This window comes from Mesoplodon bidens (assembly GCF_964165515.1).
Source record: "Mesoplodon bidens genome assembly, chromosome: 1".
NCBI classification, from domain to species: Eukaryota; Metazoa; Chordata; class Mammalia; order Artiodactyla; family Ziphiidae; genus Mesoplodon; species Mesoplodon bidens.
The window spans coordinates 42102401-42117057 of NC_138176.1; the positions used below are offsets into that span (position 1 = coordinate 42102401).

Here is a 14657-nt window from a genome sequence, read left to right on the forward strand (position 1 = left end):
CCACTCAAAATTATCAACTCTAAAGAATGTAGAACATAATGGATAGATTCAAATTATTTTCAAATAATTCCTGAGTAAAAAGAAAGAATGAAAACGTCCCTCCAAGTTACGAGCTAGAGGGGTGAGATACCTCCAGAAGCTAAATCATCTATAGTTTGGCTTTTTTAAAAAAGTCTCTTCGGGTGGTGATTTCCATGTTAAAAAAAAAAAAAGCTATTTATTCAAAAAGGAAAAGTGTACAGAGTCTCTGTGATGAAGCGACTCCCTAAAGAGTAATCTCAATGAGGAAAAAAAAAGACATGAAGTTCTAAGCAACAACATTTCCTTGGTTGGGGCTTCCCTGGTGGCACAGTGATTGAGAGTCCGCCTGCCGATGCAGGGAACACGGGTTCATGCCCCGGTCTGGGAAGATCCCACATGCCACGGAGCAGCTGGGCCCGTGAGCCATGGCCGCTGAGCCTGCATGTCCGGAGCCTTTAAAAAACATTTCCTTGGTTGGAAAAGAGAAACTGCTCTGGTAGCGTTCTTACATTCTTTGGCTTCCCCAAGAATCGCAACTTGAGGCAAATGGAAAGAGAATGGAGGATCAAGAGCACAATTACCCAAAGGTCTCTTTAAAAGATATCTCACCAAACACTCCATAAAAATCACCCAACTAGGAAGTATTTTAAAAATTCACCTAGAAATAATAGCAAAGTAATTAGCAAAGTTTTGCATTCTGCATCTGTCTTTTTTTTTTATCAATGTTGCTTTTTTTTTTTTTTAAGCTGTGTTAGCCATTACAGAGCTATTGTTTATTCCTATGGGTCTAGGACAACAGGGGCAGGAGTCAAGGCCAAGTTATGAGTCCTGAATACTTTTGCCATGAATGCATCACACTCCAGACTCATTGGACAGCTACTGATTTCCTTGGATCATTTTAATCCAACCCAAAATTCTTCTATGGCTCTGGAACCTCCTGAGGCTTTCAGAGGGGTTAGAACTATGGCTCTCGACCCTTAACTGTGCATCAGAATCACCCAAGGCGGTGTAAAAGTATATAGATACATGATACTGCTTCCAGAGATTGCTGATCGACTTGATCTGTGGTGGGACACAGATTAAGTGGTTTCTGAAAGATGCTCAGGAAGTTCTGATGTGCAACAAATGGCTGAAGATGACTTGTTTAGACATTTCCAGACTAATTTTACAAACCCAAATATAAGGATTTGGGGGGGATGTGCATCTTCAAGAGCTATAAGTAATAACACCATACTTTAAATATATAAAATGGTGTCAGAGTAGTCTGAAAGAGTTTACCCTTTTCAATCTGAGATTTCTAAATCCAGCAAGCACATAAGATATTATTCAAAAACAATCTCATTAGGAATTTGACTGCCGGAAATTCTTGAACACCTACATACAATCATGGTGGGGGGTGTGTGTGTCTGATCCCAGCAGGTGTCCTTTTTAAACACCTGTTGGAGTGAACTCTGCCACTGGCCCTTTAAATGGGATGGAGTTTTAATTTTCCAAAAGCTGGGAGTCAGTTAGAATGCTAGAAATGCACATTTGTTGCTTACGTTCCATTCTAGTAAACCATCTCCTGAAGTGCTATGTTGATCTCTTGATTGTGTAGTTAATGAGAGAAATCTATAGATACCATTCAGAATGCCTAGCAGTCTTGTTTATAGAGGTTAACTAGAGAGAGTTGATTTCCCATCATCAGCTAATAAGGAGAAACACTGTTTACCATCTTGTGAGTCTTTCAAGAATTGATGTGTTTAAAAACCAGAATTGTCATTGTAAATTGGAGAGTGTTGAAAGCTCACCTAGATAACTGTTTTACATTTTTTCCCAAGTGGACAGTCTGAATTTGTGTTTGATTATAATGAAATAGCTAAAATGTTACACAGCTTAAGGCCAAACATGCCTGTGAATTATTCTATCCAAAAGCTGACATAAACGAACTGTGTTAGTATCACTATTTCAAGCACGATCATCATGTCTATCTATAGCATACTACTGAATCAGGTACCGCCTGGCTGATGGTCATGGGTTACACATAGCTCATCAAATACTTTATTTTTGAGACAGCTGAATTACTCCCTGACCTGACTTTAGTGAGTGGGAGGGTCATCATCTTTATGCCTTACTGCCCTTTCTAAAAATAGTAGGGGCTTTAACAAGGAGATATTTTAAGCAGCTGATATTCACTTGTCTCATCAGGGGAAGCTTATTTTGGCCACTTGCATGTGTCCCATTTGCATAGAGTTAAACTTTGGAGGCTAGTCTGTGCTCCTTCACACCACTCATCTAAGAAACTGGCAAGCGTAAAGACACTGGAATTACTAGCTGAGAGTCAGTGGGTAAACACAAACGAAGGGAAGACACTTTTTAGGAATGTGACTATGCTTCCGAAATCATCCATTTCAGACATTTTCACATCAGTCCTCAGCTTTTCGGATCTGTTTTCATAAAACCTGGCCGTGATTTCACTCCAGAGACCTCAATGATCTTGCCGCTTTTAATAAACATTAATAGGAGCCACTGCCAGCCTGTGGATAAGGGAAACTAATGAGAAACTGCCATCCAAAATCTGAACAGCAAAAACAAAACCAAGCCAAACCAAAAAATCCAAAACAAAACCAAAAAAGAACAACTCAAACAATCTGTGCTCACAAGAAGACGCATAGAAAAACACCGAGATGTAACTTTGATTTGATAACTGGATTTATCAGTCACATGACTGACATGCAGTGGGTACTTTGTATTTTTCTACTCTGAAATACAAGTGCAAATCTATGTTATTCTGCACAACTGGGACCAAAAAATTATGAGTGTGAGAAAACGCAGACTCTAAAAGCAAGATGGAATTTAAGCAGGTAAACCCTGTTTCACAGTCATGTCATTCCAGTACAGTTGTACGTGGTACTCGTGTTTGCACCTCTAAGAAATTTCCATTTTTTCGCATCAAAAACTCCAGATATGAAGCTGAAGCTGCTTTCTTCGCCAACCTGAAGCTGTCTGATTTCAACATCATTGATACCCTTGGAGTTGGAGGTTTCGGACGAGTAGAACTGGTAGGTGATTGCTCTTTAAATGCTTTTGAGAGTCCTGTCTTCCTTTTTAATTTTTTCTCTTAAATTAAGATTTCTTCTCTGTCTAATCATTAATTACTATTGTTCCTAAATTGGTACCAAATACTCTCAGCACAACAGAGTTTGCAACAAAGTGAACTATGTTATGTAATCAGTAAATGAAAAATAAAATAAACACCAACTTACTTTTTAGAAAACCTCTGCATATTAAATGAAAGGTAAACACATGTACTTAATGAGGAGTCATAAAGCACTTATTACCCGCTGATTTTCTGTGATCTTTATTTACTTCCTTAGATCTGAGCAGTGCTCACTAACTTAATTATGCACTCTATAATCACAATAACTAAAGTGTAAATTTAAATATATATAAAGGGAGATGAGGTATATTTACATGTATTATATATCTATGTATATAACATATAATTATTCTCACCACTGCTTTAAAAATTAAGTAAATGGTGTTGTAGTTATTCTGTGATTCTGTAGTTATAATCACCTATTTAGATTATAGTACATATATATATACACACATATATATAACCGTATTGGATAATATGGTATGAATATTTTATATAGTTTATTTCACACACATGTTTATTTGTGTGTATACACACACAGCTAAGTGAAGATGAAGAAGACATTTTGGCACAAGTTCATACATTAAACACATGGCATCAATATGGTGTAAACCAAATGAAAGCATGTTCTATTGTGCCTTTGTTTAAAATATAAATTTAAAAACTGACATATTACAACAAAAATTAGAAAAAAATGTATTCTTGTGACTGAGTTGCTGCATTCCAGACTGTGTGGATAAAAACCGTATTTGAGAATGTAGATTAATGTCCACCTCTCCTGAACATGGAGGAGTCCCTGATATCAGACACCAGTACAGTATGTTAGGAACTCCCTGAGACTGTGTACAGTTCAGTAAATAGTTACTGTTGCCATCAGGCAGTAGGAGAAATCCCCTTCCTTAAAAGTAGATTGACCTAGCACTATTTTTGTATTTGTCCATTTGTGCTGTAGTTGGGATTTTTGACTTTGATGGGCAGAATGATGTTATTTACTTAAATATTAGACAAGAAGGGTTTAGAGCCATAAAGTGTTTCACTGAATTTGTGTGATGCTTCCCTTAACACTGGCTGGAGATACTATAGTAATACTACTGCTGACTTGATTCCTGACTTCATAGTGTGCCTCTGGGGATCTAAGTATTGAATGTTTTCAATTACAGGAGTAAAAATCAAGTAAGGGCTTAGAAAAACCTCTTGCTTTTCTGAATCCTGACAATCAAGGCAGTCTTAGATTTATTTTTCAAGAACATTAATTTTGTGATGAAATATAACTTCACATAGTTAATGAAGATTTAATGACAGTGTTATACATGAACAGCTTTGCACTGGGAGTGTTGGGACGTAGAAACAGCACAGTGTAGAGCTCCTAGCCATGAAGGATTTATTGTCTGCTGTGTTTATTTACATAGTTGTATGTGTCTAAACCACTCTCTCTATGAAGCAGTATAAAGGACAGAATTCCCTAGAGATTAATTTTATGGCCGTTACAGTTTCTTAAAATTATTTTTTTAAGGACTGTGGACAATAAAATTGCTGTTTTAGTTGACCAAAAAAATCAACATTATAACTTTGTGGAGGTCTGATAACTTCAAATTGGGAAACTTTAAGTTACCAGTGAGATATTTTATGAAATATAGGAATCTACGTAGGATTTTTGAAATACTGGAAATCACTTAAAGACACTTCAACATGCATAATCAAATGCCAAGCTGATAGTGGAAAGCTTCTAGAAAATTCCCTCAAAAATGTGAGGAGGGGGCTTCCCTGGTGGCGCAGTGGTTGAGAGTGCGCCTGCCGATGCAGGGGACACGGGTTCGTGCCCCGGTCCAGGAGGATCCCACGTGCCGCGGAGCGGCTGGGCCCGTGAGCCATGGCCGCTGAGCCTGCGTGTCCGGAGCCTGTGCTCCGCAACGGGAGAGGTCACAACAGTGAGAGGCCCGCGTACCGCAAAAAAAAAAAAAAAGTGAGGAGGCACAAACAACCACAAAATTAAGGAAGGTTCAAAGCGGGCATATTAAAGGTAATGCAGGGCTTCCCTGGTGGTGCAGTGGTTGAGAGCCCGCCTGCCGATGCAGGGGACACGGCTTCGTGCCCCTGTCTGGGAAGATCCCACATGCCGCGGAGCGGCTGGGCCCGTGGGCCATGGCCGCTGAGCCTGCGTGTCCAGAGCCTGTGCTCCACATCGGGAGAGGCCACAACAGTGAGAGGCCAGCGTAAGGCAAAAAAAAAAAAAAAAAAGGTAATGCAGTTTAAAAAGACAAAATATGTATGTGTTTGTAGGCATGTATGTGCTTGAGTACATACATATTTATATATAATCTTCATCCCAGGAGTGATAATCAAAGACAGTTCAGCAATTTTCTTCTCATGGACGTGATATTTTACACGTCTACACAAATATTTTTAGACTAATGGAAATCATAACCTCAAGGATTAACTTAGGTTGGAGCTGTAGCCTGGTTTGAAAAACTTTATATGTATTCCTGAATGATAAACCCAAAATGGGTTATAAAGTATAACTAGTACATCATGGGTAGAGGTGCAGTCTTTAACCTCTGAAGTGACATCATCTTGTGTGATCTTGCACTTCCCAAACACACTAGGGGATTATCCTAATACCCAAATTGTCTTCACTGTTCGATGTGGACTACCCATTTAAGTGATCACTATTATTACCCCAGAATCCATTGCTCCCACTTCTTGCCACTTACTAACTGCCCAATAAGATTAATTACTGGGTATGAAAAATATTCTTTTCTGTGATGGTTCATTTTTACATGTATTCAGTGACACCAGAATTGGGAGTTTGGCTTCAACACTTTGACTGTAATTACACATACTGTTGTCATGGCAGACAGTGAATCTCCATGAGGACAGTGGTGACTGCAGTAGCAGTGTCCTGTTAGAGTAGGACTCACACCCTTCAAAGGTAGAAGGAGGATCTAGGCAGAGCCCAGTTCTGTTGTGATTACAAAAGTTTTCCTTTCACTCCCCTCTGCAAATGGTGCATGCGAGATAATTTTATCAGTATTATAGAGTGCTATCTTTACACAATATAACCTTCACATGAACTCATTTATGTATGTTTTACATATACACAGTATTGAACATGTTAATACCAAGTATATAATACTTACACGTTGAACCTACCAATTCTTTGTTCAGTAGTAATGTTGATCAGGTAAATGACATTATAAAAATTACCACAGTTACACTTTAATTTTATAATTCTATTTTTAAATTTTTTCCCAGGTGTTGATTATAAGATGATAAACTACTGAATGGGGTATGAAGAATTAAGAAATTTGAATTTGTGAACCCCATTTCCTGTTAGAACTAAGTTAGGAGTGTAGTTTTATTATCATTTGATATACAGATCATGTTCATGTTATTTGCTTAATGTAATACCATTCAAACACTTCTTAGCATTTCTTAATTTTTATCATTTATGTCAATTTAGGGGAATTTAGATGCAGGGGTATTTTTCAGGCAGAAGAATTGCTAAAATAATTTATTGCCAGCTTTTAGAGATGAGAACATAATTTTGGAACATAATAGAAACTTAAATATTTGTTCAATGATGAGACCAGAAGCTTGAAGTGAAGGTCTCATAGGAATGGGAGTTCTGTTCTTAAGTTATTCAGTCTATTTCATAAATACTTTTAGCATAAGTGATTTCAACTAGTTTAATATCAGACATGTCTTGTTCACACCCATTACCTTTGGGAAGTCATTTATACTGCTTTCCTTTCTGTGATCTGGTATATACCATATTTTCTGCACGTATTTTTATTTTGAAGAACCACTTTCTAACTTATTCAGTGCTACCTGTTTACAGAATATTTTCCAGAAGACCACACTCCATTTATAATAGCACCTTCAGCTAAAGAATTCAGCTTTTTTAAAATATATGATTTACTCATTAAAGCTATGAACAATGCTGTAAGACATCTAGGTAATCCTCTTAATTTACAAGATGTGACTGTAAAATAAGGAGATGGAGTTTACAAATCACAAGTGAAAATTAGTCCCATTACTTTATGGTCACATTCCAAATTTACTCTCCTTTGCCCTTGTCAGAGAGGTGCTTGCTTTTCAGAGTAGATTGGTACAAGTCAAACTTTTTAATCTAGCAGTGCTATGTAGTGGTTGCTTTAAATAATAAATATGTAATCTATTTATTCAGCAATTCAATGCCTCATATACCAGAGCACCATACTTGGATAAAATATAGGAAGAATGATATGGAAAACATAATCTCTGTCGTCTTGGATTATATTCTTTCTACACAATTTATTATGTATTTATGTAGTGAGCTCTCTGCTGGGATATACACAGTTTAACAGAAAATAGCCACTGCCTCTAGGGACTCACAGTCCACTAGGAGGGACAATCATGCAAACTAATAAGTAAACCCATAATCAGAGTATGAGCAGCACGTGCTCAGTGTGTGGAGGGGCAAGATTTCTTAGAGGAGGAAGCATTTCTAAGACAGAGGGATCGACATCAAGGCATTGCCATAAATAACCTCAAGCATTATGGTCTGCTCTCGTAAAATGAAACTACTGCAGGATAGTTTGTTAATAAACTGATATTAATAATGTTTATTAATAAATTGGTATTACTTTCTTACTAAAATAATCGAGCTTTTCCTTTGAATCCAGCTTTACAATCTTCAAATGGCTCTCATATCCAGTATATAATTTTGCCTTTAGAGCTATCATAGGAGGCATAAGCCACATTTCACAGGAGCTAAGTCATGAATAATGTGTATAAGTGACCTAAGATCACACGGTCACTGAAAGAGCTGTTCTTATTGCCCAGAACTACTGATTTTTAAACTAGACTTTTTCTTTTTTTATCATTCTGACTACTAAAAATATTTAGATTCTTATTACCACCAATAACAGCCACCATTATCAAATCAGACAAGTGTCACTTTATTATCATAGGTACACGTTTGTTTTTTTAAAAAAGTCTTCTAGAATTCAAGAACCTGTCTTAGACATAAATATGGAATAGATGCTATGATTATCTGCTATTCACCTCTTCTTCTATCAAACCTTCAGAGACTCTTTTTTCTGTTTTCTCTTTTGCAGCTCCTAGTTGAGTGTTAAAATATCTGTGGAGGAAAAAATAAAGATCAGACAGTATCACGTGGTAGCTAAAAGCTAGAGCTCTGGAATCAGACTGTCTGGATTGAGGTCTTACCAGCTGTGTGTGATTAGTCATTTACTTAAACCTCCTGAGCCTCAGTTTCCTCATCTCTAAAAGGAGGATAAAAATAGGCTGTGTGCCTCATGCATTGCAAAGATTAAATGAGTTAAAGTCCCAAAATAGTGCCTCACGTATATGTCAGTAAGTGTTGGCAGTGTTGTTATTATTATTAAAATATTCTAATGATAGCTATCATTTTCAGCTCTACCCATAGAAAAGGAAGGGAATGAAATATTTTACTCTTTTCTCTCCCATTGTTAGGCCAAGTGCTGAGAATACAAGCATTTCTCCCATACATGAAGGAGTCTAAGGTGTTCAAATGACCTTCAGTGATAGCTTCTATTAAATTCCCCCAAACCACTAAAGCTCCTTACTTTCTGGGTTGTCATGAGTAGAGATGGGAAACAATTTTCAGTCTTCCTCACACTAAACCTTTGTGTACCTGAAGTAGTCTGCTCTTATTTCTCCATTTTTCTTCTAAATTGTAAAGCCCCACCTCTTAACCTCTCAACAGGAAATCGTTTTTGGTGCAAACTGCTAAATCATATCCAGTTTCTCCACAATCTTCTTAAACCATGGCACCCTGATTGGGCATAATAAGGGTCTGGCTCTTGCCAAATGGAGGACAAAGGTCATTTCTCCTGTGCCACAATCCCATGATCGGATTGTCCAGGAGGGGGCAATGTGGTAGCAAGTTGTAAGAATTCTGCCACATTCACAATCACATTTGTGTAACAGGGTCTGCGTGCTGTACATATGGGCATCCATACCACTCTCGTGGCATTTTTGATAGCTGCTTGGTCACTGTGTGTCACATGCAAGTGACGTGGAAGGCTATGTAAAGCAACTAAAAAAAATAAATAGGGACTAAGTGATGATTAAGCAAGAAATTAGCTGATAAACCTATTGCTCAGTCACAGAGTTTTGTTTCGTCCTTATGTAAGGGGAAAGCCTAAGCCAAAGGGAAACCCCATGTGAGATGAAAACTCTTCAAGAGCTTCTTACTGCCAAGCCACATGACAGTGAAATAGAATAGCTGTGGGATCGCTGGACAGCACTACCATTTGTGCCTGCTGTGATTTATGCTGCAGAGGATGCCTGGGAAACCCTGCCATCCTAAGGCCTTGTGTCCTCTGTAGCCAAGGTGAATAAGGACTCTATGCTGGTTGAAAACTCAAAATTGCCTCATTTTAACATAGGCTTTTCTCTAGATTATTATTAAATATGTCATCCTCATTTATATTTATTCTTCAAAAGAATGAAAACTGACACAAGTTAGTAATTGTGATAGTGTTGATTTCTGAGAAAATAAGTTATTCAGATAGCTAATGAAAATCCAATTTGATAAATGCTAATTGAACATAATAGGTGCAGTCACAATACAGGCATTCCTCAGAGATAATGCGGGTTCAATTCCAGACCACTGCAATAAAGCAAGTATCACAATAAAGCAAGTCACAGGAATTTTTTGGTTTCCCAATGCATATGACAGTTATGTATACACTATACTATAGTCTATAAAGCATGCAAGAGCATTATGTCTAAAAAGACAATGTACATACCTTAATCAAAAAATACTTTATTGCTATAAAATGCTATCATCTGAGTCTTCAGTGAGTAGTAACATCAAAGATCACTGATCACAGATTATTATAGCAAATATAATAATAATGAAAAAGTGTGAAATACTGTGAGAATTACTAAAATGTGACACAGAGACACGATGTGATCAAATGCTGTTGGAAAAATGATATCGACAGACTTCCTCGACACAGGCTTGCCACAAACCTTCAATTTGTTAAAAATGCAGTATCTGCAAAGTGTGATAAAAAAATGAAGCACAATAAAATGAAGTGTGCCTGTATACTGCAACTTCTAAAACATCTAACCACAAGATAGTTTCTAAGCAGAAATCACAGGTAATAAAATTTATCTCTGCTTTGACATATACAAATAAGGTAAAATATGCATGAATTCATCTTGTTACTGTAAATATATTCTCTTTAGTACATTGATAGCTGGAATACAATTTAGACTAAATGAATGACAACAAATAGAACAGTCACACTCTTATACATCTTTTAAAATTATAGGAATTTTATACACTAGCCATCTATTGAAATGAACATTTTTCTTTAAAAGTGTTTGAAATTAGTGTTCTATATAAAGTAAAATGTTAGCATTTCCTCCTCTAAACCTTCATGCTTTTCTAGAAAGATCAATCCACAGTTGGCCCTCAATATTCACAGGTTCCCCATCCATGAATTTGTCCAACCTCAGATTGAAAATATTCGATAAGGTTTCAAAAAGCAAAACTTGAATTTGACATGCACCAGAAACAATTTACATAGCATTTACATTGTATTTACAACTATTTATATATTACCTATGCTGTATTTATACCTATTTACATAGCATTTTCATTGTATTAGGTATTATAAGCAATCTAAGGATGATTTAAAGTATACAGGAGGGTATATTTAGGTCATGTGCAAATATTATGCCATTTTATATGAGGGACTTGAGCATCTAAGGATTTTGGTATCCACAGGGGAGACTGGAGTCAATCCCTCAAGGATACTAAGGGACAACTGTAAATCTAGAAGGCACTGGACATGTCTTTCCATGGCTTAAGATAAGTTTTGGATGAAATGTTTTATCATCATTTAACAGTTTGGTCACTCACCCTTTTGTTTTCTGTGACATAAATTTGATTTTTTTTAATCCAGTGAATTTATGGTCATGTGACATTCAGTAAAAGTTTATCTATTAAAAAAATTCCTAAGTATTTTTTGTGGGATATAGCAATATCATGTGTGATTCGTGCCCTCAAAGAACATCTTGCCTTCTCCTACGTAAGAAGATAAGATCAATACATATGAAAAATAGCAAGTGAAATCCTTTAGTATTGCATTAAATTCTAAATCATGAAGAAGGGTTTTCAGCATTTCAAAAAGAGAGCATTTGGAGCTGATGATGTAGCGAGGCCCTGAGAAGACACAGAACTTGAGCCAGGGCTTAGAGAATAGGTTGGGATTTAAATGAACAGATGCGAAAAGGCCATTTGGGGGAAAGGCCATTCCAGGAAAAGTTTACAACACAGGAGGCCACGTGTTTTCACAGGACACCAAAGCAAGTGGCCTGACTAGAGAATGTGTGAGGGAGCAGTGAGAAATACTAGATAACTAACTGATAGGGTATAACTGTATTATATTCTTAAAGGAGATTAGACTTTAAGGCATTGGGCATTTGGGGGCATTAGGTCAAGAAAAGAACGCAAATAGACACAGACTCAGCTCTCAACTTCCACCCATGAAATAAAAGAATACACTATAAGGTGACTAGAAGGGCTATTTTGAGGTGGCAGTGCTCCCAAAAATAAACATCATAATTTCTCTTCTGAATAAGGTAGTTTACTTTGTGCCAAGATGTATTCCTCATCCCTGAAAATTTTATGTAAACACTTTCAAAGAGAGATCCCTTCCGTGAAAGGGAAAAATAGTCTCCTTGTGTATGTTAGTAATGTTGAAAATAGCCATGTCCTCGTAAATAAAATGAAATGATTTATCTTGCTTTCTAGAAATAAATGTAAAAAAGATGATTCTGAATGTTTCACTGTAGCTCATCAGCTGTATACATTTAATTTATTGCTAATTCATATTCTGTCCTTCATATTAACATCCCCCATTGCACTGACATATACCATATATTAGGCTAAACACTGGGCTAAGAAATCAGGAGATTTTGTGGGCCAGATGGCTTGGTACTTAACCCCAGCTTCAGTTAACTGCCTTGCAACTTCACAGTAAGAGTGGGGAGATCATCAATACCCCAAAAGTAACAAGCTAAACCAATGGGAACCACTGTCTGGTCATGGCTGCAATCTCAGATTCCACTTTCATGAACAAAGCAGTTTCAATGTTTAATGCGACTGTTTTTCATAGATAAGTTAGCATAAGCAAAAAACCAGTAAACACATGTTGAACTGGCTTAACTACACGTGAAGTACAAAATCTTGTGAAAATTTTGAAGTAGAAAAACAGAGAAAGAAGTTATACTTTTTTTAATATCAGAAAGGGTGAAGTTTGAATATAGCATATATTAGGACATTAAGATCTGATTATAAGCCATTTGATTAAAAGTCTTCCAGTAACAGTTTAAAAAAATTATAAAGTTATTTATGTCTAACATCTCAAAAGTGTGATCAGAATGCAAAACCTCTCATAAATTAATCTGTTCACATCTCAGAGAGTTGAATTTTGCCATGTATAATTCTCTATATATCATTTAAACTCATTTTAAATCTTCACTGCCTCAATAAATGAAAGAAGTTGAAGTGTCAACTTACGACACTCAACTCCATCTACGTGAAGTTTTAAGTTATAAGTGTGCTTTTAAGTATTAGAATAAGTTGAATTATGTGAAATATTCAACAGTTACACTATTTCATGTATTTCTTTATATGAGCGAGAGTATGCATAGAAATTAAATCTTAAGGGAAAGAAACTTGATTATGAAGGAAAACAATTTAAAGTGCATCATAGGTAATAAAATCAATTTTAATATTCCTACAAAATGAAATAAGGTTTATTTAACACAAGTACTGTAGGGAAGAGAAATGGTGTATTTAAATTTCACATTTCAGGAAACAATCTTGAATCAATGTAGGTAGCCTTTTGAGTCAAAATGTAGCAGTGCTAATTCCCTATTAAGGGAAATCACAAGTGCTCTTTCCTTTGCAAATGATTTCTATAAAATAGTCCAAACTTTTGTTCATGTTGTAATTAAAAACAGAAAAGTATGAAGTTCTTTTTCTTATCTTCCTCTGAACTAAAAGTTAAATGTCTTTTTAAAAAATTAAAATGAAAACTATTTCCTCTATGAAAATTGCTTCACATGTTTTAAACTCAATTTGAATTTAAAAATACAGATATTTCCTTATGTTTCTTATCACTAGCTGTAAAACTGAATTTTAGGTCTCAAGGCAAGTTACAGAGAAAATGGCGTTACATTTGGATAAGAAGTTGAGGTGACCCTGGGAAGGAAAACAAGGATGAAAAGCAGAGAGACTGTCTCTTGATTATCACTTGTGCAAATGGCAAGTGGGATCAAATGAAAAAGAGTAGATAAAATAAATTTTAAAAAGCTACTTTTTCTAGGTTCTTTGTTCTGAAATTGATATACCTCACCATTAATATAGATAACTTAGTGGTTATCTATGAAATAAATTTTACACATAAAGTCTTAACTATAAAATTGTACAACAGGGCCATGCCTCTGTGCTCATGGCTGAATAGTTTCCCAACTCTGACATCCCTATTCAACTCATGGTCCATCCTTTGCATTCTCTGTGTCATTTGGACATGCATCATGCAGACGGTGAGAAGTTCCCTATATTCCTCCCTGTGTATCCTATGGAACAAACCAGATGCCGTGGTTCTTTTTTAAGTTTTAGACATTGACTAAGGAAAAGAAATCTGTGATATTATTGTGTAATGAAGAGAGACAGGTAAATAATAAAACTGTGGATAACTAGTGAGAAAAGAGGTTTTAACAACAGACTGAAAACAGAAGTTTTTAATTAAGATTACGGTTAATGTTTCCTGAACTTCATAGTACTATTACACAGAGAAAAGTAATTCTCACATTTTTGGTTAGGAAATGTTGAGGAGTACAGTCCAATACTACTTTGTAGAATAGAAGCTTTCTGTGCCCTTAAAAAATGTCACTTTCTCTCAGTAATGTAGTAAGTCGGTTCTTCCTGAATACTTGGACACATTAGTATGTCATGTCCAAAAAAGTTATTTGCATCAGAGCAATAACACTGCTTTTTCTTTCTCTTTGAAAGAAAAACTTCCTTAAATTCAGACATTATTTTTTTTCTGTTTAATTAATTCCTTCTGTTTCATTCGGGTGGTTGGAACAACTAATTTAAAACCAGATTTAATTATGAATTTTAACAGTAAAATACTATATATAAGTATCCATTTTAATTAGCATTCCCACATATCTTGGAAGTCATGGTAATAATGATAATTCTTACATAGCACTTTTTAATTTTCAAAGCACTTTCACATACACTATCTGATTTGGTCTTACAATATCTGTGACTATAAAATAATGTGGTTTTATTCTTGTAAGTGAGGAAAATGAGGCTCCAGATATTATGAACTTGGGTATGATTGTAGTTTGTACATTATTAAAATAATAAAAGACATTACCCAGCAAATATGCACTATTTTGACTAGATAAGTTTTAAGAATTTTGTGATAGTTATGTA

At 35.9% G+C, this 14657-nt stretch overlaps 1 protein-coding gene across 2 annotated transcripts in view; it reads left to right on the forward strand.

Moving 5' to 3' along the window:
- The window catches only part of PRKG1 (protein kinase cGMP-dependent 1), a 1281256-nt gene that overhangs the window by 1221449 nt on the left and 45150 nt on the right, over positions 1 to 14657 (forward strand). For both annotated transcript variants that reach the window (XM_081245892.1, XM_081245891.1), the window contains exon 10: positions 2966 to 3062. In XM_081245892.1, coding sequence (XP_081102018.1) covers positions 2966 to 3062 — 97 coding nt within the window. The remainder of the gene's footprint in view (positions 1 to 2965; positions 3063 to 14657) is intronic.